This window comes from Lytechinus pictus, chromosome 9 (genome assembly GCF_037042905.1).
Source record: "Lytechinus pictus isolate F3 Inbred chromosome 9, Lp3.0, whole genome shotgun sequence".
In the NCBI taxonomy this organism is placed as follows: Eukaryota; Metazoa; Echinodermata; class Echinoidea; order Temnopleuroida; family Toxopneustidae; genus Lytechinus; species Lytechinus pictus.
Window position 1 is genome coordinate 7,487,560 of NC_087253.1, and position 27,131 is coordinate 7,514,690.

A 27,131-nucleotide genomic window follows, 5' to 3' on the forward strand; every position below is an offset into this window, starting at 1 on the left:
ATTTCCCTTGAGAATGAAATATAATATAAAACCATATTAAATATATCATATAATTTCTTGCATATAACTAGAGACTTTGCCATTGAAATATGAGCCATGTCAACAAAACCATCAGCCAATCGGAATCAACCATTTTGTAAAATGTATTCATAAAAAAATAAAAAAGTTTTATCCACCATGAGACACAGACAAAACAAGTATAGGTGAATAGGTACACTGAGAAAACTGGTGTAGTATATAGATTCAGAGGCCCAATCGTTCTTTTCTAACTGAAAAAATAAATGTTTAATGTGATTCATATTGATATCAGATATAGAAGTATTTAATTGTATCAGTTTTATTCTAAGTTGATAGAAATTATTTTATCGTAGTCTTGTATTTGATAGTTCTGAAATATCTTTTTTTTTCTCTCTTTTCGAGCTTGCTCAAGAAATGCAGTATCCAAAGTCTCAGTAAATAATGAACTAGGAACTAAATTTATGTAGATGCACGTCTAGAATAGGAAAGGCTACACAAATGGGCGTTGTGGAGCGAATGATAAAATGTAAGGTTAGAAAGCTCAAAATAGCAATTCCTAGCAAAAGCGGACATTCCCCCCAAAATAAAAATATTATATTGGCTCTATTTCTAATCTGGGTCGAAATTGACATTTTAAACCCATATGGAAGCTCAAAGGGTGATCATAATTCGATATATTTCTTAATTTCTTATTACGCAACTCCTTGTACGAGAACCCGAACCATACAAATAACCGTAATCATAACCCTAACCCTGACATACCCAGAAAAGAAATGGATTTGAATAAAACAAGAAAATTGTAAAGAATACGCATGAACATTCGAAATTCCAAGAAAAGTTATTCTTATTATTATTATTATTATTTATTTGACCAAAGCATGATACAAGCATAGGTGACATTATACATGGTAAAAACTAACAATACAGAATGGAGCAGTGCTACATGCTGGTCAGGGGTGATAAAAGCATAATTAATAGCTGTTGCTCGGAAGCATATCACCCCCACATGTAGCACTGCGTACAAATATCAACTTAGAAAACAAATTGCACAAATTATAATCTAGCCCAATGTTTGGCGAAATTTCTATAAAATAATAATGAAATGCAGAAGCTGATCGATGTTTACAACTAGAGAATGATTGAAAGTAATAATCAGAAAGTAGTCTACTGGTTATTAATAAGACGACTGGTGAAATAAAAAATAATAAAAAACGATGATGAGTATTGTATTACTATTCTGATCTAATCTGGCAATGTGGAGATAAACATAGTAAACTAGTATAAGCATATTTAATAGAAAAGAATACAATTAAGAGTATGATGATTTATAATTTAAGAAACCCAAACAAAAATTAAGCTAATATTAGTCTTATTTCTTATCTTGTGGCAAAGAGGGACTGTTTTAGAGAAAGGAGGAAGGAAGGTAAGGAATTGAGAACAGCAGCATCCCTTACTTCAGTGGAGAGAGCATTCCATATTCTTGGGAAACGGCGAGAGGGTAAAAGAAAGAGAGCTTGGATTCGAGAAGACAGATGACAAAATGTAAGGAGCTCTTGATGACGGGAATTGATTAGGACATTTCGTGAGAGAGATTCACAGTGGATGTGACCATGTAGACATTTGAAAATAAAGGAACAGAGCAAGTAATCCCTTCTTGAGGCAAGACTAGACCAATTGAGGCGCGAGAGTCTATCTTCATAAGACATGTCTCCCTTCCGCTGCTTGAGGGCCAGACGTGTAGCTGTTCGCTGCACTCTTTCCAGTTGCTTTTCCTGTTGAATGGTGTTAGGATGCCACGCTGGGTAGGCATATTCCAATATAGGGAGAATAAGAGACTTATAAAGTGAGAATATTGAAGCAGTAGAAGACTTGCCTGCAATTAGTCTAATGAAGCCGAGAAGGCGATTTGCCCTGCTTACAACATTATCAACATGTAGTTTCCATTGTAGATTATTGCTTATTGTGATGCCAAGGTACTTAAACGAGGATACAGTTGTCAAACAGGAGTTATTTAAAGTGTATAAAGGGAATTGAGTTTTCCTACTTCTAGTCACATGCATGATTTTGCATTTCGACGAATTGAAAGACATAGAGTTGAGGAGGGACCAAACATGTAACAAATTCAAGTCATTCTGAAAAATGTTTTCATCTTCGGAAGAAGAGATTGTACGATATAGGAGGATATCATCTGCGAAAAGAACACATGAAGAAGAGAGTTGTGAGGAAATGTCATTAATAAAGAGGTTAAAGAGTAGTGGGCCTAGGCAGCTTCCTTGCGGCACACCTGAAGATACATTCACCCAAGTGGAAGAAAAACCCTCACAAATCACTCGTTGTCTCCGATATGTAAGAAAGGATTCGAGCCATTTCCAAACTCGCCCTGTGATATTGAAATTGGATGACAGTTTTGACAGTAATATGTTGTGGGCCATTCGATCGAATGCTTGAGACATGTCAAGGAAGGCTGCATCTATATGATGCATATGATACATAAAAAGCAACTGCCTGCTTCCCTTATTTAAATACCATACTTGTCATTCACAAGAAGCTAAATGGTGATGTATTACGGTCCTTTAAATTCGTATGTGACTGAATGGTTCTACGTTTTAATATTGTAGTAAAAAATGTCATATCTGAAAAAAAAATGCAAATATGATGAGGGAGTGGTATAAAAACAATCTAGTCAAATAATTAACTAGATTTCCCAGTCAAGTGAAATTAACTTGAAAATCAGTCAATTTCTAGTTAATTTGCTCCCTTTTACTATAATGTCTGTCATCGATGAATAACTAAGTGAAGTAGTTAAGTTTGACGGGTTTCCTATAATGCGCTCAGGGAACAAGCGCGGTCGCTTATTGGCCGATTCCGAGATAGCGAGATGGTGCGGTACCGTATACGGTACTGCTGCTAGCTGTGGCCAAGCTTGCTATCTTATACTATAGTATCTGGATTTTCGATGGATGATTTCGTGAGGCAAAGCAAGGCTGCTGGAATGGGGAATGGAGGAGTTAACACACACTTTCAAGGGTAAGTTTAAACTGCATTAGGTCGACTGTGTAGTCCAGCTTTGCACTTGCGTTACCTCGGGCGAAGTTCGTGCAGGCTCCGGCCACTAGCTCCACTTCAATACCGCTACACTACGCTTCACCTACCGGTATCCTAACCCAGAGAGCGCCGGCCCGCGGCCCGGCGCTCCCTGGGTTACACCTACACGGGTAGGTGAAGCGTAGTGTAGCGGTAGTGAAGTGGAATGGAGCCTGCACGAACTTCGCTCGAGGTACCGTACACTAGCTTGCATGTGGTCGGACCCGACAAATGATGAATGTAATGATGGCGCGAGTGCCGAGAGTGACACTGACTGTTTATGAATGGGGGACTGAAGTTTAATTACTGGTAGAACGTTAGATCTACGGTATCTTAGTTAGAATTTTACGTTAGTCTAACGTTGGATCTAACGTTAATCCAAAATGACAAGCTAATAACGCTACACTACGCACTTTGTTGTCAGCAACTAAAATAAAAATAACGGAAATCATTTGCTTTGCAATTTCATTTTTATTTCTTCATAGATCTAACGTTAGGTCTAACGTAGATCTAACGTTATACATGTACGTTCCAGAGTTGATGCCATGATGGAGATTTTTTTTTCACTGGGGGCAATATTATTAATAAATATAATCTAACGTTAGACCCTAATGGCAAATGCCGGTGTCAAATTTTGTCCTGAAAAATGAAGGTGTTTTGTCTCCTGACCTATAGATCTAGAACTCTATGGCCCGGTCTATTCTCAGTCAAAAGAGGTTGCAATTATACATGTACCATGGTACAAAACTATGCAGATTAGACTAGGGTCTACGCTTATTTCATCGAGTATTAAAACAAAGTTATATCCAATTAAATGTGCGCTTTCGGCAAAGTGCGTTAATGAAATAATCTAAATCTGCATAAACCATGGTTATGTAGGCATGGTAGAATTGAAACCTCTTTTGAGAATACGGGCCTAGATTACTTCTAGTTCTAGTTCTAATGTTAGGCCTGCTTGATATTGTGATAGGCCTAAGCCAAGGCCATCTAGACCCTAGTATCTTGATATTGAAATTGTGTGTAGATATAGAGTTCTATCGCGTGTGTTAAGCCTAGAATAGATCTAGAGCCAGGTATACCCTAATTTGAACGCGTAAGTCGCATTGGCGTGAATGCTATTTTATGTACGTAGCTTTAGATCTAACGTTAGATCTAGACTCAAAATAATCTAGATCTAATCTAGGTCTAGATCTAGAGATCTATTCTAGATCTAGATCTAGTCTAGTTCTACTTCTAGATTTAGATCTAGATCTAACTAACGTTTAAGACTCTAGATCTAGAATATACTCCAGATGATCTAGACCTCTAGACCTCTATAGAGTCTATATCTAGATTTAACTTGGCTTAGGCCAGGCCTAGAACTTAATCTAGATCTAGATTTAGATCTAGACTTCTACATTTTTCAAAGCAAGTATTAATAAAACAATCTCATAGTCACATGTGCTTATCTGTGTTTGTGATCTTTAATATGAGAACATTTTTCCGGCTTAGATTTCAATATTTCACGAACTTCTGTTTACGTAACTTTATCAGATCTCGATCCACAATGATAAAGTAACAATTAAGTTTGGTTTTGCAGACTTTCTCATAAAATCAGTGTTAACTGCATTTATCTTTAACTTGCTCCAAGGGTTTAATTCTCCTTTAAAGACAAATTGAGAATATCAAAAGGAATTATGGTGACTTTTCGGACAGGTGTGACATTGGCATAAGTGTGTTCATGATATTCTATTTTCTTTTCATTCTACATTGCCCTAACAACCACTAAACATTATTTACTCTTCTAACCATGCATACCACTTCAGGTGGTAAGATCCACCAGATACATACACTGAATAGACTTTTTAATTGTTTTGATGTTTTTATAATATGCAAATGTATAAATATTGGCCGGTCTGACCCACTACTGACCTCTCTTTTTAACTATTTGCACCTGATATTACCGATCGACTGATCGACAGGTAGTACATGTGAACATTAATGTTAGCAAGATCACCCTTCTGCAACTCTAAGAGATGGGAGGCTACATGTAACATATATCATAAAGTTTTGGTTAAAAATTGCCCACCTTTCTCTGGAATTACCCATATTGCTCTTTCCCTTTCAAATTGTTAATAGATTTATACTAGTAACATTTTTTCATTTATTCCAGATTCAGCAGGACTTCAGGATTCTTTATCCAGAGGTTGCAGATAAGCTGTTCTTAGAGTGGCCCAAAATAGCTCCAAAAAATATGCCTCAATAACCCGACATGGCGGGAATCTTTGACTGTTCCACATCTCGGTAAGAAGATTAAATAAAAAAAAAATTTCAATTGAATAATATTTACAACATTGAAGCTGGAATGATGCAAATAGAGAAATGATATTTGGAATGGAGAAAGAGAGATTTCCAGCAGGAACAAAGAAAAAGGTAAACTAGAACTGCAATCGTATCAGAACGATGTGCATGCATCGACGCCTGTGATTTCCCAGGTTTTTCAATCAATAAGCAATAACAATCCCTGAAAATTTGAGATGCGAAAGAATAGAAACAAGAAAGTTATGGCCATTTTACGATTTTCTGACTTTACATTTCAATAAATATTAAGTTTTTGAAGACTATTTTGGATTTGAATTAATTGCATGAAGATGGCATTTTGAGGGCACGTTATGTGGCCTAAATGATTGAGCAACTCTCTATCTATAGCAAATTGTTTGAAGTCTTTAGCATTCAGGACAACGGAGATATGAAAGAAGAAAGAATGGTATGCAAATGGACTTGAAATAGACAAAATGGTAGCTGCACGGTCATGCATGAGGGATTTTGGAAAATGAAATTGGAGTTGCACAACAATGGGTCATGGACAACAGGTATACCAAATTTGGAAGGATTTGGATGACGGACGCGGCGTGGGCAGAGCTCACAATTAAGGACCATGTTTTAATTAATTTGTTTGGGGAATTTCATATTATACATCATCTAATCTTATTTAATTTGTTTCTTTTAATTGTGCAGCATCTTCTGACTTGGCATGTCCTGCAGCAGAAGTGGAGACCATGGCACTTCTTGTGCTTCCTCAAATCGTGCCTCCAGGAATGAAGAAGGTGGGGAAGCGTAGTATGAGATGCAGCAGGGCAGCTTCATCAACATCGGCCCAGTAAGAAAATCAATTTAATGAAATGCAAATTTCTCTAAGCATGTTAATTTTTCAATTTTAAAAGTAGCATGGAGTACTGGTCAATGGTGGAACATTTTGATAAAGTTTAATTGGCCTCTGTTTGATTATCAGCAAACAATACTTCATATTTGCACTGTAGGATGGAAACATTTCAACACAAATGAACGAAATATTTTTAGAATCGTAAATTAAAACATGCTTGATAAGTCAAACAGTCAGATGTCTCATATATGAATGTTTGTGTTCTGTATCCAAATAATTTATTTGGATAATTGTTATATTACAAATGTTCTACTATTTCCAGCACATCCGATGTGTATCATGCCTTAAGTTCTTTGCACATTGATAATTTATGTGTATAATAATGGTTTTAGCAAGGTTCTTTGAAGTTTATTTTATACCGCAAGTATTCCTATATACCTTTAAATTGTCCTTATCATTCATTTAATAATAAGCATCAATTATTCTACCTAACGTGTTAATTTTCTGCACGGTTCATTTACGAATATGCATTTTTGCTGTGTTGTTGGAAATGTCCCTGCTGTAAAATTTCAAACAGGCATGAACTGACTTGAAGGATCTTTGTATTTCTGGGAGACTTAGTTGGCAAGAGACCCATTTTTTATGGAAATTGAGTTATTGATATAAAGAACATTGTTCAACTGTACCTGTCTTTTGAACAAAAGTTCTAATCTAATTTTCAGAGCACTTATGAAGAAATGCATTTCCTAATTTCACTTTTATATACCGGTACATAGATGCCTGAACAAAATCTGGCAAACAAATGCATTTTTCTCTGAAGTCACAAAAATGGATCAAACCCGTTTTACAAACAAACTTTGAAGATATATTGCGTTGTTCCCAAGACAGGTATTATTAATATTTACTCATTGTTTTAATGGAACTCTTTAAAAAGATCCCACAATTATGCGCCTCTAATCAAGATTGTACGATACTTTGTCCCATGCCTCTGCCAACACACAAATGAATGAAAATATGTTTTCTTTCAATACCTTCAAATTAGTTTAACAACATTAATGATTTACACATTTTGGTCTTGGGATGACATGTGCAAAACGAAAAGAAAAATAAATAACATTTCATATTGTATTTGTCAAATACTCTTCACTGCTTCTTCATGTTATAAGAATTTGTAATTGTAATAATATGATTTGAAAAGTGATAGAGCACCATCATTTTCTCTTTCTTTCAGGTTGGGATAAACCTTCCAGAGTACCTAGAGAACTTCCAGCAAAAGCAACCTTTTGTGCTCGCCCTTGGGGACATCCTCAAGCCAGCGCAAGTGTTCGTTATTTGTGATGGTGCTGCCTTGGAAGTGTCCCTCATTCACGGAGTGGACCTTTGCTGTAAGGCCATCCATATTCTATGGGTAAATTATCCTTGGGAGGCAGCCAACACTTATGACTTTCTGCAGAAAGTCATTTACAAGATGGATGCTGGAAACCCCAACTGCAAGACCACAACGCCATCTAGTACCATTTTCCTTAGGGCTTACATCTCTTTCATCATAGAGTCCTAGGCGATCTTAAAGGCAGTATTCCATATTTGCAAATCCACAAGACTCGAAGCGGGATGAAATAGGTCCAATAAGGCAGCACCATTGCAAATAACAAACACTTGCTCTGGCTTGAGTTAGAAGTATCATACCTTGTCTGTCGCCTTTTTTCAATGATATTCAATTCTAAAGCGAGAATCAGGTATTTAGCGTCAATTTCTAAACCTGTTGTCCTGATGCTTTTACGAATGGTGCAAAATTAATGTTGAACGCGGCGCTCATATGATTATATATAACATATAAATCATCTATATACCGTAGTTGTTCTACAAATGGCGCCTAATACAGTGTGTATAAAAAACGGGAGTTTTGAAAAGTCTGTCAAAATCTTGTTTCAAATTATGATGTATATATCTTTATGTTAATAGATGCTCTAAAGTCTTATTTTTCAAATGCCATTAAAAAAATATGTTTCGTACATGCTTGAGTGAACACGGAACGTTTTTGTAGGGAGTTGGAAAAAAGGCTAGCGTCAAAATGACAGAAAATTATATATATGATCATCACACTTCTTGCTATAATTTTTAATACTGATTTCAAAATTCATTTACAAAGCTACTTATTTACTTGAATTGGTTGTTTTCTTTCAGTGGAGGCACCAAGGGGGTCATGACAACACAGTCACTTTGCTCCGTCGCTTTCAAATGTCTTCATTTTTATTATCTTTGCCATTATTTTCTAATAATGCTTCCAAAGTTTCATTTAGAAAATTATTATTTACTTGTTTTTGTCTTATCTTTCAGTATTGAATATTCCTTCATAAGAAAGAAGAACAAACAAAAATGCAGTCAATTTAACATGTTCAAAGACACCATTACCCTTGTTGCACACAATTAAATGATTAATTACTAGCTCTCCTCATTAAAAATGCAAATCCCCTTAATTGGGTCGACTATTTTTATTTATTTATTTATTTTTAATTATGAAGGATTGTTCAATGCTAAGAAAAAAACATCAAAATGAAAAGAAAAAAGTGGCGGCACCAGAATTTTTAAAGTAGGGGGCAAAATAATTTTTTGGGGGCAGACAGCTAGGGTGTATATTTTTAAAAGAAATTCAAAAGCGAGGGAGCGTAACGACGTGATTTTCAATGGGGCGCCTTTTGCCTTTTCTAAATTGAAATTGAAGAATTTCGTGCACATTTTTGGTGAAATTTTCATTTAAAACATGTAAGGTTTCAAAAATTTAAGGGGGAGGGGCAATTGCCCCCCCCCCTCCCCTGCACGTATGACCATAATAATTGAACATCATATTGTTTTTGACCTTCCTTAATTGATTTGGAGCAAAAACTTTTATTCCAGTTCCAGCATAATTTATATTATGCGTAAATTAGCATAATTAATGAAATATAATTTTTTGAAAAAGTAACTAACATTATTGTAGGTTATGTCATGGGTGACATACTTGCCAATTTTTCTACAGCCAAGATCTCATGCTCGGTCTATTAGGGTCAACTCTAAAAAGCCTGGGGGTCAAAATAGCCCAGTATTTTTACGGTTAAGTGAGTTGAAAATAATGATTTTCACATTGTTTCATGGATTGACGCTCATGTAATATATGTAAATGAATGTTCTCAAAATACTTTGATTAATTTTTTTTTCTCATTAAACTATTAAATCAAATTCACAGTGTACATTTGCATGTTGCCTTGAATGTATGTATAAGATGGTTTGCGATTGCAATGTCTTTGATTTGATTTGATCTTACAGCATGATTGAACTGTGATGACACAAACACCAAAGACCAAGGAGGTGCATGAAAGAATGCATGTGTATGCTGTGACTGAATGGTGAAAATCTACTAGAATATCAGTGAAAGTGGAATGACTATATTTATTGTCAATACTGACTGATAAAAAGAGTGAAAAGTGACTAGAAATGAATAGTGAAATGATTGGAATATCAGTGGAAGTGTGATAACTATATACGTAGTCAAAACTGACTTGGAAAAGTAGTGAAAATTACTAGAAATTCAGTAAGAATTTTTAACTGATTATCTAGTCAAATAAATATAACTAATAATTATCAGTCAAAATGACTGATTATCAGTTGCTCCCAGCTGACCCTTTCGCCCAGTCAGATTTGACTAGATATCAGTCATATTTGACTACTCCTTTTTTAGAGTGTATCTCACTCCCCACCCTCATTTGCAAACGGCTTTTAATGTATTTATCATTGTTTATTTAGTGAGAGAAATATATTACCTATTTGTTTTTCATCCATTTTTAAAAATAAATTTGTTTCTGTTTCTTCTGTTTTATTTTCATATTCATTCCATTCAACTTTTTAGAGTGGACGTGACATCTAAAGATTTCAACCAGGCCTCCTTCTTATAATAAGAAATAGTACCTAATGTACAAGTCGTCTTATTTTTTTAATCCTTTCGGAGTCCTGTAGATGGCGCTAAATAATGCTTAAGACGATATGTACGTTTATCATGCATATTGCTTTATAATTCGAGGAGATTCTATACTCACAAGAAGAACAGATTGTTCAAATGTGTGAACGTGCCGTTCTCAATGGAAGATATCTCGTTATGTCGAAGATTCCTGGACAATTAAGAATAAGGTGAAAAATGTGTATAATTAGTTTGGTCAAAGAATATGGATACCGGCATAGGGCTCCAAACTATTGAATAGATATGAGAGCATCCCATAATCGAAGGGGTTATTTTCGTTGAATGACATTCGAAATTCAAAATGAAGACTTTTAAGGTGCATACCATTTTCACTGTCGAAGTTTATATGAACAGAGGTGGTATTTCATTCACAATAATGATAAATAACTGAGTAAAAATAACGCACGTCAGCAGAAATTACCAACAATATTACTGATAAAAACTGTGATAGTAACTGAAGTACAACGATGACAACGATGGCAAAGATAATACTGATAGTAGTTATAACACCAACGATATCAATGGAATCAATCATTAATTGACATGACCTAGACCCGAATAATATTACTTTTTACACACACACATACACACACACACACACGTACACATGCACATATAATATTCATGTATATTAGTGTGAAAAAATATACGTGAACAGTAGCATTGTCAAACATTTTTTTCTCACGATATATTTGTGTGTATATAATGTATGCATAGACAAACATAATATGCATACAGGCACACACACACACCTATATGCCCCCATGAACGCATACACAAACACACATGAATTATCATCTCCCCCTAAAAACGTGTATCATAAAGGGGGGGGGGGGGAGTGGAAAGAATGCATACGAGCTTTTGTCGTTTGCAACCCAATCAATTTCCGACCCGCCGTTCATTTTCTTTAAATCATAACTTACAGATATTGCAATTGCTCTAAACCGGTGAACGCCGTGTTTCTGATTTCCCGTATATTGTTTGTCCCCAAGATTCTGTAGAAAAATACATGCATGATATCATCATGATATTTAGAATTCACTCCAATATTTTCTTCTCTTTCCCTTTCCATCAACATAATTCGACCTATTCAATGTAGGTTTACTGGCTCATTTTCACTGGCATTGAATTCATTTAATTTGATGTTATGACCTTTCACTTTCGCAATAGCCGTGGTCGCCTCTGCAATTTTTTTTAAATTGTATTTCATTATTTGCCACTTTATTTTCCTGGCAAAATAATTATCAAATAGGTCAACAGAATTTAAATAAACAACATGCAATTTAATGTATGCGGAAGCATCTCCAATTTCCCGCATGCGGGTTTATTATCTCTGCAAAACATTATTTAAGTGAGTCAAGTATTTTTCTTATATAGAGCATTCAATTTGAGCATCAAATCAATATCTAATTTTGCCACAATGCTTGACAATTATGATTCTATTATAAATATGTTTGTACATAACTTGCGTATAGATAAACATGTCATGCAAAACAAACGGATTACGCATTAAAAATGGGAACTGTCAAACCTTGAATTGGTTGTTTATGCAATCGCATCGGTCATTGTTAATCAAATTGAATGCGCAATTCCAGAATTGCATTTCCCCCAAATTAAAAAAGTACATTCCTTAATTTGGTAGACGACTAACGAATCTGTTTTGCTGTAGAATGAAATCAAATGCACATAATATTGAAACGATAATAATAATAATAATAACGTTTTATTTACCCAGGGTAGCCACTTCAGTTAGGAAACTGCTCTTCCAGCGGGCCCTGCATAACATAATATGTTATCATTTACCTTCTCCAATCTAAATGCTGAGCGTTTAGCAAGAAGGCAGAAGGTCACATTTGTATATGTCTTTGGTATGACTCGGCCGAGGATCGAACCCACGACCTCCCGTTCATGAGGCGGACGCTCTACCATTGAGGCACCATTGAACATTAAATCATATATGAATGATTAGAAATGAATTATAGAATCTTTAAATTACTACCATTGTCTGATTTAAAAGCTTGAATAACCGATATCTCTGGGAAAACGATAACGCGTTAATTCAAATGCACATTAATAAGTTGAAATGACTCCAATATGAATTTGTAAGGGGGAAATGAATACATTCTTTTCACAGCGTAGAAGTGATATTGCTATCAGCTTATAACAGTACTGTATAATGGTAATTCTTGATTGGGAAAAGAAAATAAATAACCTATTAATAATTGGTTTTATTTCAACACCGCATATGAAAGGTAACAAATGGATAGTCTTGTAAATACAGCACTTGAACGCCTCGAAGAGGCTATAAATAATTGTACCGGACTATATATGGTCAGTGATTTTACGAACCGGCTCAAAAACGTGATTTGTGGTCAAATTTTCGAAATCATTATTTTTTTCGCATGGTTTGAAAGCCCGTCATTCACTTTATTGATATAGCCAAGTTTCAGATTTCAGATAAAAATAAGGGCATATATCATTTTTTTTACGAACCGGCTCTGCTTTGATTGAACGAACTGGTTCAAATCTTTATATGTGTACAATACGGTTTCTGGAATGGCGCGCACAGGCCAAAGACCAGTATGCGGTCAAAGTTGGTTTTCGTTGGGTTTGTGCCTCTTAAAATCGTGCGCGTGGCGTGAATGATTTTACGAGCTGACTCTATCCGTGGTTTGGGCCGCTAGAAAACAGTGCACATGGTTTTACGAACTGTCTCAAACCCCCTGTTTTTGGAGAAAACTAGCAGCTTCTGAAATGCATACATGCGACGCATTTTAAAAATTGAAAGAATGAATACGAATGGCAGACAAAATTTTGTTTTATTACCAAAAAAAAAAGAATTAATCCTTTTTAATTGGTATGAATAATTGATCTGGCTTCTTTCAAAGCGCTTACTGTTTGAGCGTCTGAAAAACATCCAAACTTTGAGCAGGATTAGCTCGAAATCATGTTTGGAGACCAGCCGAGGCTTGAGCCAGTTGATTAGAATAACTTATAATATAAGGTCAAATGCAATCTTCATTCATAGTAATAGTTTTCTCTGTTACCAATATTCAAGTAACTATAAACTTGTTACCCGTCATTTTCGAACGCTTTATCAGCAATGAAATTGGGAGGGGGGAAACATGAAGAAAACTTATTTCGGAGTCGTCTACAAACATATCCACTTTTAAGGAAACGGGACTTGATTCATCTAGACCAAGTGAAAAAGGTTTATTGAAGTAATTAACTCGAACTCACAGTGTTTGAAGCCTTGGAAATCCAATGAAGGCATTGTCTTCAATGGACAGTAAATACATATCGAATAGGAATCTGTATATCAGAAAGAAATTATTAAATGTATACACATACACAACCAGTACAGTTATTTTCATCATCTTAAAGCAGCACTTACACTGGAAAGAGAAGTAGAAGAATATAAAGAAGAAGTAGTAGAAGAAGAATAAGAAAAAGAAGAAGGAGGAGGAGAAGAAGAAGTATAAAAAGAAGAAGAAAAAGAAGAAGATGATGAAGAAGAAAGAAAAAAGAAGAAGGAGAAGAAAGCTCTCATGAATTTAATAGCTAATATTTAATATGTGTAATTGATGCTGTAATGACCGGACATTCTGTAGTACAGCAGAAAAAGTTCTGAGCAAAATGCAACGTTATTATCAATCAGGATTAAGGAACAATCGTATAGATTTTTTTCTGTACGATCAAATGCCAAACAGTAAGGTGGGGTTAACCCCGTTCTATTCAGTCATGATGGATATATATTTAGACGAAGCAAGCAACAGTTTGTTAAACTTTTCTGATATATGCTTATTACTTTCATGATGAATATATATTCCATTTCCTTTGCATTTTTTTTTGGGGGGGTGTGGGTCTACGTGTGCATACCATTTGAATATATATTTTACGTGGATGCATCGTTGTTTTTTGACAGTTTTCTTTAATAAAGTTGTAATTTATTTTGACTCGATACTTGGGAGAAGGGGGACAAACTTACAAGAGAGTAGCCTGACTCTGTCTGCTCAATATGTGTTCGGGATGGAGTTCTAGATTGTGAAGCTGAATGTATGTGTAGAGACCGGCAAGCTGTTTTAGAGCCTTGTCTATATCTTGATCTACTGCCATTGTTGTATGGGCGAGTCCCTCCAATCTGTCTCTCAATGTTTCCGTCAGGCCGAAAGCAGATAGCGAGGTCCTGGTGCGTTCATTGGATAAATTCCTGCGCCAGGCATGTTGGGAAAGTACGGAAAGGATAAAGACAATGGCAAAACGATAGTATATATGAGCAAAACTATTGGCTGCTCTGTGAGGAGACCAGGGACCCGTTTTATAAAGAGTCACATTGACAACTACCATGGTAACTTTGATGTTGATTGGCTGCTGAGCCCTGTAACTATGATATAGTTGTCATATTGTGACAAAGTTGCAAGTCCTTTATGAAACAGGCACCAGATATGGCGGAGGAGCAAAAGATCTTTTAAAAAGAGGAGATCGAGTTAAGTGATTTTAAACTCAAATTTTATTACAGGAAAAAATATAACGTGAAAATATTTCCATTTGCATTTTTTTTTCATGTTCCCTTTTTCTCAGTCGTAGAACTTTTAAAAAGGCTATGGTTCTTGCCCCCCCCCACCCCCTATTATTCGCAGCTGGGTGAGCTAACTTACATACATCGCACAGATGATGGAGTTGGTGCAATCGGAGTCGGTACACACAGCACTCCTGCAATTGGATGATAAAAGTATAATAATGTATTGGTGAGTTTAACGAGCATTATAAAGGTCAGTGTTTAACGGTCAGATCTTAAACATGGGGAAGGAACATTGTGTCTTTGCTAAGCAATAAAGTTAGTTCACATTTCGCAATTTACTTTTAATGTATTCCGTTGACTAAAAGGGTAAATGAACATTTTTCTGACCGAGGGTATAAGTGAAGCATAATATTAGGAGACGTTTTTCCTCTTTTTTCTGACTGATGCAACCGATTGATGTACCTGTAAATGCATGAGCTGAGGACTGTTTGTTGTCTTATCGGGTTCATTCCTGACAAATAAAAAAAAATCGTTGGTCATCTGTTTGAATTCGCATCTCTTATTTAGTCTGCAGTAATTGTTCTTTTTTTTTGGGTAGTGTCCACGGTTTATCGTTCGTGTTTTATTGTCGCGCATAGTCCCTCATCGCGCTATTGCCAAAGTGGACCGATCTCGAAAGAACCCTCAACGAAGCAACACGATGAGACAAACGTACAAGATCCGCATCTGATATATTCCCTCGTCTTTGTTTCTTATCGCACGCAGTATTAAACCATTGCTCACTGTTCGTTTGTCTTATTGGGTTATATCAACCCTTCGCTCGCCTTCGGCTGGAATTTGCTCAAAGAGGTGAACGGGAAAAAAATCGATGTCCTTCGCACGTCATAATTATTCTTCGCTTACTGTTCGTTGATACAAATTGGCAATACTTACTGTTCGCATGATTTGACGGAAATTTTATTTAAATTCGTTGAATTTTCGTGCATTTCATGCATTTTTCCTATTCGTCACCCTTTGTCCGCCTACGTTTGGTCAGGTGTGAGGGGGCTTTAACGCCAAACCGGTGTTGTTACAGCACCTTTCTGTGTGGACCAGTATAGATACCTGTTACGGCCCGACAGATGATTTTGGCCTTATATTTACTAGTTCCAGCCTAGCCAACATCTGCTCATGAAAGCACACATTTTCTTCCTAGGTAACATTAGTCTTAATTCGTAGTCATAGTCTGTTCTACTGACTATACGAATTACAGTTACATACCCGTCACAAACAAACTGGTGTTTGATTTGACAGGAATAACCGTCGTTTCTGGGGATTTATTCAACAATTTCTGACATTTTACTATAATCCCCATTCACCGACGGTAGTGTGTCAGTGCCAGCCTGCATGTATAAATATGGGTCGACAATTCGGAGGGAGGGTTTGTCCAGATTTTTTATTTCTTTTAGATTCTAAATGACATTATATTATCCTGAACGAAGGCCCACTATTTTCTTTATACTCTAATCTTTCTTTTGATACTATGTAAAATATATAAAATATCGAAAATATACGTTACCGATGAGTTATTCCCCGGGTTATTCCTTATTTCTTAATTTTCTGCCGGTGAGGAAAATATGGCGTGTGTGTGTGTATGGCAGCCGTCAACAAGTTATTCTTTTATCAAGGTTTTCCGATTAAATTTTCAATATCTTGGCCAATCAATGCGAGCGACAAGTTCCGAACGCACGCACGTCTACATGTACAAGCGTAAAGCAGCGGCACAAATCGCGATATATAGCGACTGGTAAATACGTCTGTAAGGATGATGACATCATCCAAGATGGCAACTTACGTTGACCAACGAAATGATCGAAGATGACGATGTTTTGATCATCATTTGAAAGGAATTAGCGGTAACTGCGGTCTAAGGTACGATATTTCTGAATTTAAACTTTTTTTTCGTAAATATGGATGTGATTTCTTTTTCATAATGTGACATTTTATGCACAAAAAAAAACGATCGGAAAATTGGGTTTCCGACGAATGTTAGATCTAACGTTACTGCTAAGACGTTGTCTGTACGTACGGGCCTCCAAGCTCTTCAGTCTATGTATTGGTGAGTGAAGCCAACGCAGTTCAGCGGAACAACCAAAATACAGAGAATGAAGCTTTTGGTCTAGTGTTTGATAACACCGGCGTTTTTTTCCGTGTAAGAAATTAATAATAGATTAGACCGTTTAATCGCGCCGTTTAATATATGACCCCCCAAAATAATAATAAATAAATAAAATACATAAATCAGAACACACTTAACTGGGAATAAAATGCTCACATTTTCGGAAGCTATTCAAACTTATTTTGAGATCGCTATCCCTCAACTGGGTTTCAGAGGGTGACATAAACGCACAGTGGGACAAACGTGTTTGGAATAAAATGAAGTGAGTCAAACATTTTTGTTTATATTTACCTTGATACCATCCCGCAGTCACGCAGATATCAACAGCTGGTATGCACTTTGTTTCTGTGTTGTGGTTTAGGATTGAAAAAAAAAATGTAATATTCTTCATGATGATAATAATGGGAACAACAGAAAATGTTACAAATTCGTGAGAACGATATGCTTTATTTATTGTTAAAGGTATTGTTTAACTTTGTGAGCAATCGATTTAAAAAATTCTCAAACCAAGATGAAACATGTGTACAAGTGCATGTATTAGAACTAATAAACCCTGAAAACAACCATTATTGAGAATGAAAAGCTAAAACTACAAGGCAAACCCCGATTTTGTAAATAGGCGTCTTATAGACGCCTAGATAGTACACATAAGTGTATGGGATGAAATTAAGATGGTGTTTCCGGTCGCTTTATATTTCAATTTTTGAAGCACTGAATAATTATTTTCGAACGCAATTTTTTCTGGGCTTTATTTTTGTAACATATCACAGACACAGGTGACAAGTGTGACCTTCTAGCTCAGATTTTTTAAAAGTCAAACCAATGTTAACCAATCACTTTAAGAAGAATAATACCGTATAGACATATATTTCGTGGAAATATCTTTCATTTGGTTTTCCATTCATATTATGGCCTACATAATGTCTGGCACTGAATCAAATCAAGAGAAAGTTCTACCAAGCAACACCACTTTAAAGGTAAATGTTAGTTTTGGTAAAGATAACAAAATGAGTTCGTACAGAATCCAATGAAATGACCACCAAAGTTTTCGTTTGTATAAATAAAATGTATGTGCCAAAGGATTCAGGAAGAAATTGTGTAATTGCTGAGAAATCAGCAAATAAGCACAGGATTCGGGTAGAGCGTCGGGCCCGACATTCAAAGCAATAATTATACACTGTCCCACGTGTGTTGGGGATCTTCAGTCTGAACATTTTTCAGCGTACATTTCAAGATTTCACGAAGTTTAGTTTATGTAACTGTACCAGATCTATATCCTCGATGATATACTGACAATTAAGCCTTGTTTTTAATACAGACTTTCTCATGAAATCAGTGTTTACTGCAACTACTGGAATTTCTCTTTAAGCGTAACAGTTTTTAGGGATTTTTTTTCGCGGAAGCGGAAGGTTAGTGCATGGCTCTTATTCGCTGGATCAGGATGTGATCATCAAGTCCTTAGAAAAAAATTCTGCCTTGCAGGAAAGAAATAAGCCATTAAAATGAACAGAAATATACCAGAATCCTATTTAGTCGGATGTTGTTCAGATTTCCTCTACCTTAAAAGGCGACAATGGCTTGGTAAGGAGAGTGAACCCCTCTAATGATTGTAATATGGGAAGGGACTTTACTTTTCATTTTAGCTGGCATTTCCCTGACAGGTTTTTTATATACGTTTCCATTATCAGCAAAGAGAATAAAAATAAAAAAGTGTAATATCAAGGCATTTAATAATTAAAAAAGAAACGGAGTTATCGGGTTGCCTTTATTGACACCACAGAAGTCCGATTTCATTCGTTTTTAACACGCGATAAGGTGGAATACTTTTGTCAAGCTGACTATTTTCGCGATGCATTATCATTATGCGGGATGGGAATTGTATTCACTTTTAGTAGTATTGGAAGTCCACAAAAAGGGTTTGAGTGAATATATAAACATCATAGAAGCATACCACTTGAAATGTAGAATTGGAAGTAAAATAAGTTGTGACATTTTACAAATATACTAAAAAAAATAACAGTTATATGCATTACGGTGTGATATGCAAATGAGAGTGGACGACGTTTCCTCGTTTACTATTAATCAATATTTTATTTGTACACTTTTACTTAATCTAAGATATTACTCTAATTCATTCAAATTAACTTATTGTGTATTTGAAGAGTTTTATTCAAAAATGAGCTAAATTCACTTGGCATTTTTTCTGTAAATTTCATTTTTTTTTTATTAACCACTTTCTCTGATCCACCGCTGTTTTTAAAAATCTATATATACATCGCAGTGCTTTCACTCTAAATAAACTAAATAATTTTCTTAGAAATCAGTAAATGCAGTTTTTAAGGATATTGAAAAAAAACTTTTCATGGATTAAGCCTCTTTTGGAACAGAACATTAGGAGATTGTCAGTTTATGTCAATTGAAACATGTTTAATATAGGAAATTGAACACGAAACACGTAAATATTGCTAGGAAAGTATATTTCATATCTTTTATGACGTTTACTCATTAAAAAGTACCAAAAATATATTTTTCATCTGTTCTAAGGATGTAGATGTTTCGATATCTGATTAAAAAAAGTAAAAAAATATTCGGAAAAAATAATAAATCTGTCTTATTGTCAAAAGAAATTGCACTGATTATTAGAACTTGCATCCACAATGATATCAATAATATGCACAACTTATGGAAAGTAGCAATATTAACACATTTTGAATAAACATATCATTGATTCAGTTTCTTTGGGAATTTAAAACTGTTTTGGATTTAGTTCATTTTGGAAAAAAATAAAATTTGCATTATATTGTTTTACCAACCCCCCCCCCCAAAAAAAAAAAAAATAAGCGATACGATGCATTTGTTTTCCACGTGTACGATACTTCTATTGATATACCAAAACAAATTGGTATAAGTAGATTTAGCCCCCTTTGGGATCAAGCTCTTTATTTCGTGTTAAAATGATTTATAACTGAAGTCTTACCATTATTGGAATCAAGAAAGCAATGTCCTGTTACGCACTTTTCCTCTTCCGGAAGCAATGACAATGAATCTGTAAAGACATCGATTTAAAACACGTTTTTGTTTATTTAAGATAAAATATTTCTTTCTTCAAAATGGCGTCAAATGTGTTTTTTTAGGCGTGTATTTCCATCAGCCAATCTCACTCACTGCCATCTCTCTCTCGCTCTTTCTTTCTTTCTTTCTGCATATATGTATTTCTCTCTTCATCGATGTTAATATAGCTGTGCCACACTCACCATATTCCTGTTTAGATGTGATCAGCATCAGTGGTTTACATGAAAGATTATATTTCGTAATTATATTATAGTTGAGGTCAAAAGAACGTGGAGCAAGGCCGGTACAAGATCTACATCATAGCCTTTAGAGCCCCCTCACACCTGACCGAATGTAGGCGGACGAAGGGTGCAAATCGAGAAATGAACGAAATACACGCAAATTCAACGAATTCAAATAAAATTTTATCAAAGAACGGTAAGGGGAGGATAAATATGACATGCAAAGGATATTGATTTTTCGGTTCACCTCTTTGAGAAAATTGCTGCTGACGGCGATCGAAGGGTTGATATAACCTAATAAGACGAAGGAACAGTGAGCAATGGTTTGATATGGCGTGCGATTAGAAACGAAGTCGAGGGAATAGATCAGGTAATCTTGTTCGTTGTGTCATCGTGTTGCTTCGTTACGGGTTCTTTCGAGATCGGTCCACTTTGGCAAAACGCGAAGAGGGACTATGCGCGACAAAAACACACGAACGATAAATGAACGATTACCGCAGACTAAAAAAGAGATGCGAATTCAAACAGATGACCAACGATTTTGAATAATCGCAGCTGTCAGTTCAGAAGATGTACGAACCCAAACACGAAGGGTAAATATGATTTACCATTAGTTACCATTAAACACGATTAAAAAAAATGCCTTTCGCCAGCCATCGCAAGGCATATTTCAGGCAATTCGGTTAGGTGTGTGGGGCCTTAAAGTCTCTAATCTTCATCTGAATCGAATGTAGAAAGAAATTTGTTTGCTTGCTGGGTTGAAGGGGGGGGGGGTGCACACACAGCGACATTCGATCCAGGGTCCTGTCTTACAAAGAGTAACGATTGATCCGATAATCGTAACTCTATGGAAATCCATCAGTGTCATAATTTTTTTCTACAAAAAATTGCACAATGTCCTTTGTATGCAAAGGGAAGCGCAGTGAATTTTCAAGAAAACAATGAATGCATGAACATATATCATATAAATTTTTTGAGCAAACATGCATAATATATGTTGACGTTGCTGGCCGTCCATAGTTGCGATTGATCTGATCAATTGTAACTCTTTGTAAGACAGGGCCCAGGTATGGCTGACAATATTGCCGTTAGCGCAAGCGCGTGCGAGGGAATTCTGCGTCTGGTTGGTATAAAAAATTAAAAAGGAAGAAAGAATGCAAGTATTTGAAAATTTATCAGTGTCGGTTGATTGTTTTATTTGAAATTAACTAACACACACATTTGCATCTAAGACAAGAAACCTATTATCTCAGGAAAGGAGCCTAACGTTGGTATTCGTCCGATATGTACACCATTGCGCAAACGTGCAACGCGGATCTTGTCATGATGCTACAATAGTACATGTATTACATCAGCATTCTTCTACTTACCATTTATGCTGAGAAGGGTACACTGGTCGCAACTACTCTGACAGACGGGTAATATTTCTCCAGGGTAAGATTCACAGGCCCCTTGACTGGCCCATTGTTCGCAATTAGGATTGACGTCTTGGCAATCTGGGTTTTAAAAAAGAGGGTTGATTATACTGATTGGAAAACAGTATGACATAGTTGCAATCATCTTCAACCCTGAACCAATGTACATGTTTACATCACAATGCCTGGTGGGAACTATGGGGTTTAAGACTCGGCCAAGGCTCCCTTGCCCCCCAAAATCGGTTCCTGATTTGTAATACAATGCAGGTCTATGCACTCTAAAAACACTGAGAATATTTTTTACCCAATATTGGGTAAAAAGGGAACATGCATGTTTGCTGGGTATTTTTCTTACCCCATATTGGGCTATTTCAACGGAACATTGCGTAAAATTTACCCAACCAACATGCATGTTGCCTTTTTACCCAATATGGGTAAACCCTTTTTTTTAGAGTGATGATGATACCAAGAATTACTTATCTTTAATTCAGCCCAAGGAATAGTTTCTTCAGTTACAGTTTTATGTTGACTTATTTATCATAAATCTCACAAAATAAACAAGAAAAAGGGTAACATTAATAATGAAAAAGTACAATAAAATAATTAAATATACATAAAACTATGGTAATAGTATTTGCAAATGAAGTTTGGTTGGAGACTCAAACAAAAAAAATTAGAACATAAAGGAGAAAAATATTCAAAAGCAGAGCTTGCATTTTGTAGTTTCTCTATTAATAATTGGTCATAGGTATTTACATAGAAATTAAAGAGAGAGAGAGAGGGGGGGGGGGAGAAAAGAGAAGTAAATGCATTGAAGAGAGAAAGGGAAAAGGAGATATAAGAGATTAGGGTGGATTGGTGATGTTTGAACAGGAACTTTTAGGGGGCTGTTGGATTATTATTCAGGTATGAGTTTAGGAAGCACATTTTGAAGTTACGTTTAAATGAGTAAATTAAACTGGAAGGTATTAAAACCAGGTTGGAGACTATTCCAAATTTAGTTGCCAAATATTATCATGATTATTGTATGATGTGAATGAGCAGTTTTATAGCTTTCATTTATACAGAAGGGTTTAACAAATTTGCTTCGAAAATAATAGCATGTCCTATGGATTTCACTTGTTAATATGTGAATTATTTGTTTCATTAGTTATAGTTGTCCTCCTTATCATCGTCATCATCATCATCATCATCACCACCATCTTTATTAACAGTAACAAGTATGCCATCATTATCGTTATCATAATGCCATCGAAGAAAATAATTTCATCTTTTTAGCAAAATGTGAAGTGCTTCCAACGTACCTGAGCATCTAACGCCAGCCTCATTAAGATTAGAGCCGCACCCCACTGAATGGAGCTCTAAGACACCCCTGGGACATTCCATGAAGCTAGATTCATCCCCGTTACACCGCAGCTCAAGTGGGTGAACCTTTAAAGAACTCGGCCCAAACTCCGAAAGTGATGTGGTACCAAGTGCCCCAGTGAAGCCCAGGCTCCTGCAGATGGCATGGGCGTCGTTGATGTCAAAGCTGTCGTCACAGAGTGTACCCCAAGTTCCATTAATGCGAACCTCGACTCTTCCCTCTCTTGGGGTAAGTCCATTCTTAAGTCTGACATCTTGGAAATATTTGAGACAACAATCTTATGCATGATTGTTATTATTATTTTTTTTTTTATTACAATGTCTATTACATGAAATGATGATTGGTCATTTCGTTTTCCTCCAAGAACTAAATCAATGTATCAACAACTGATTTAATTCATTGATTTATCATTTCTGCACCTTATTTGATAACAACAACGGAGACACATAATTTGCATCTATATAAAAAATAAAAGTTATGATTACATGAAATGGCAAGTTAAATATTAAAGTGTGGATGTGTCATCATCGCTCCATCTACTAAATATTCATGATGACGTGCATATAATATTGTAAAACTGTAAAATTTAATAATTTCATCATTCATTATCAGATTTGGATGAGGTTTTTAGCATTTTACTCGGTGAAGTTAACTTTATTCAACTAAAAACAATTATTTTCAACCAGGAGTACCACTTTAATGCTAGTCGTATCAATTCACTGAATACAATATAAAGGAAACCGTCACTGCAAGAATCCCGGTTTTCAAATTACACCAGCCTGATATACAGTGCGTTCCAGAAAAAAAACGAAACCGAGATTTATCATAACTTAATCACAAATAAAATAGACAAGTGACCTAGTCAAACCCAAATACAGCCCGCCAAGTGACTTTTTGGTATCCCCTCTTCAAATTGGTTTTGCTCACTCAAGCGTGAATGAAAAATTATGTCCACACGAGAGAGGTGTTAAACCAACACCGGTTTAGCGTTAGACTAACACCAATTTGGCATTTGAACAACACCAAATCAGTGCTAAACCAATGCTGGTTCGTTTCTTAAATAATGTTGTTTCAACGCTTCTCTGGTGTTTTCCGATATTTATACCCGGTTGGTGTTAAATCAACACCGTTGTTTTTGCAGTGTGTAAGCTTTAATTTCATCAATAAAACAATTATGTTGAGGTGTACATCCTTAGATGGTTACTCGTCGGTCGAGGTCTTTCCATACCAGCATAAATAAAGCCGGATGCGTTATGAAAATCACACCAGTAATGTATGTCAGTATAATTCCCTGACAATTAATTCAGCACACAATAAATTAAGAAAAGAAAACAAATTATATGTTTTAAATGGCCCTAAAAAGACCCAAACGGATTGGATTAATGACATTGTGCAATCCGACTTTAGTTCACTACATTATCATAAAACATGGATTGTGATGACCGTAATGATGCAAACATTTTGAAAGTTGGATTTTCATGTTAATTTCAAGTTGCCTTGGTTTCTTTCAAAGCGCAAAGTTATGAGCGTCTGAAAAAGCATCCAAACTTGTATTGCGATCATCTCAAAATCGTGTTTTGGAGACCAGCCGTGGCCTGGCTGGTTTGTAAAATAATTAAGTACATGATATGGAACCAGAATTTAGAATGAATCAACTTTTAAGACTTTGATACAATCCTATATACGTTATATCTGCGCTACATTCATAATAACTTAACTAAATCAAGTGGTATTGCACAACGCCTAGTTTCAAGTCTTGCTATTTTTTTCACGCTAATTTGAAACATATTTTTTGTCTTCTTATCTTATAGCGCGCTGAATGAATTTCCGAGGATGATGAGACATATTATTTTGCTTTAAATTCCCTTTTGCTTATTCCACAATTTGATAATTGCATGGCGAAGTAACAATTATTTTTAGCATTCGCCGTAGAAAATACTCTATATATAAACATACGAATAAAAGCTGTACAACGATAATCAGTAATTTTCTAAAATGACAACTTGTGATTAAAATCGTGATTAAATTCCTTGAAGGAATTTAATCACGAGGGGAATAATGTAGCCGTGCTATACCTGAAATAACATAATGAATAAAGCCTAAAAAGGTAAAGTACGCGATTCATTAGGTGTATTAATCGGACTCCTTCACCCACCAAGGGCATGACCTTCCTTCTAAATACAATTTTTTTTTCTAATGGTAATGAAAAATAGAACTCCAGTATGGAATCACTACGCAACAACCCGACACCTTGGATTCTTTAGAACGTTAAATAATATTCTTACCGCAAACATGATCATAAACAGGATAATATAACATCAATTTGACATATGAAATTTGGCAACACAATTTATTGCTGTACTAGGGTTTTTTTATTTTGCTTTGATTTTCGCAGTGTATAGGCTAAAACGCTAAAAGTCTTGACCCCATTGGCACTCGTATTAAACTCTTTATTGAACCGTGTTAGTTACAAACAACATTTAAATGAAGGAAAATGAAACTTCAATCAGTTGTTTATCAAAGGGTATTCACATAGAGAAACTTTGCTTTCAAGTGCGTTCTTTGTTTTCTTTCATTTCTGTATTTCATTATGTGCTTTACTTTGCAATTTTTTTTAAAGTTGAAATTGGAAAAAATATATCAATACATTCACTCAATCAAATAAACATACTTGCTGCTTGGCTGAATACTATTCTTGTCAAGATCCAGACGGAGAATAGTCGATGTAGAACATTAACCTTGGCCATGATGTTTCTCCTGTTTATTTTCGATAAAAACCCGGCTTCTCTATTACGACGTACATGTAGATACCACGACTTGACGGAAACTTTAATTGAGGCCTATCCACTCAATGACTGTCATCGAATACCATATGAACAGGTATGTTCAAAGTAGTAATCAAACGTAAGCGGATGATACTGGTAGTTGCATATATTACGGATATTCAAGTTCACGGAAGAGGTGGTTAAGATGACCCAGTTTTTTTTTTTTAATGTTCTTAAAGCTCAATCCATATATATATATGTTGTATGTGTATGTGTGTGTATGTGTGTACATATATACAACGAGAGAGGCGTGAATATTTGTACCAATCGCTCTGATCGTGGTTTATAATATATGTGTGAAGAGTATAATCAAGGAAGAAGGAAGTATACACTACGTACTACAGCTTTCGGCTCAGGCCTTCTTCAGTTTTAATTTGCTAACCAATAGTAGAACGAACATAATGGTAAACAATAGTAAATTTAAGCAAAACCAAAACAAATATGCTAAATTTTATGGTAATTACACGGAATACCAAAGGATCATACCCAGCAGAAAGGAAAAGTAAAGTAAAAAAGTACCTGAAATGGGTCATGGCAAATTCTTCTAAAGTATCGTTGTGTTGTCTACAGTGGGTGTGTTATTTGCAAAGTAAAATGTATTAACAACGAGCAAAGAGGCTTACAGAAAAATAAAGTAAAATGGATACATTTCAGCAGACCTGATAAACAATACAAGGTAGAAGACAATGGCTTAACGTAGGATATATGGTAATATATATATATATATATCGATATATTTATAAATATATGGGGGTACCGATGTAAATTTGAAAAGCGAAATCAAAAGTTTCACCAGAATACGAAGGTCATTTTTGTGCATTTTTCAATGTTTACACATATTCCAGAATAACTGGGGTGCTGCCTCTTGAGAATAATACACGCAGCATCCCCAAAGAAAGCACCCCAACCCCTAGGGCCATAAAGGAAATACATAAAGAAAACGTTTGAGGAATATTCTGGAAATGTGATTTTTCGGTAAATATCATGTAATCTGGTTACTGCGATAGAACTGAACATTTACGTCGTTGATTAATCAATAAATAATCAATTCAAAAGTATCGATGCAAATTAACTCGTCCTAGATATATAAATAAATGACGTCTTAATTACGTCATAATGATATGGTAAATCAATTAATGATATGAAACCCTACACTGTGATAACACTATGAACGCATGCAAGGTTTGAAAATAGCTCATAATTACACTGTGGTAAGCGCACGAATCACTGTGTGTTCAGGATGCCAAATCTGTGGGTATAATATGTGGTAAATTCATTATCTGAACTCTCACAGTGTAACAACACTATGAACACAGG

General features: G+C 35.5%; 1 protein-coding gene across 1 annotated transcript; it reads right to left on the reverse strand.

The window, feature by feature from the left end:
* Nucleotides 1–10,310: 10,310 nt before the first annotated feature.
* Nucleotides 10,311–25,861, reverse strand: LOC129267826 (T-cell differentiation antigen CD6-like). The gene is made up of 10 exons (XM_064105044.1): nucleotides 25,661–25,861; nucleotides 22,928–23,242; nucleotides 21,579–21,704; nucleotides 19,893–19,961; nucleotides 17,207–17,260; nucleotides 14,894–14,948; nucleotides 14,224–14,445; nucleotides 13,476–13,547; nucleotides 11,159–11,230; nucleotides 10,311–10,386 (listed from the first exon to the last, which is right to left on the reverse strand). Exons 1-10 carry the CDS (start codon nucleotides 25,734–25,736, stop codon nucleotides 10,311–10,313), a joined length of 1,137 nt encoding a protein of 378 aa, XP_063961114.1. The 5' UTR covers nucleotides 25,737–25,861.
* Nucleotides 25,862–27,131: the final 1,270 nt, after the last annotated feature.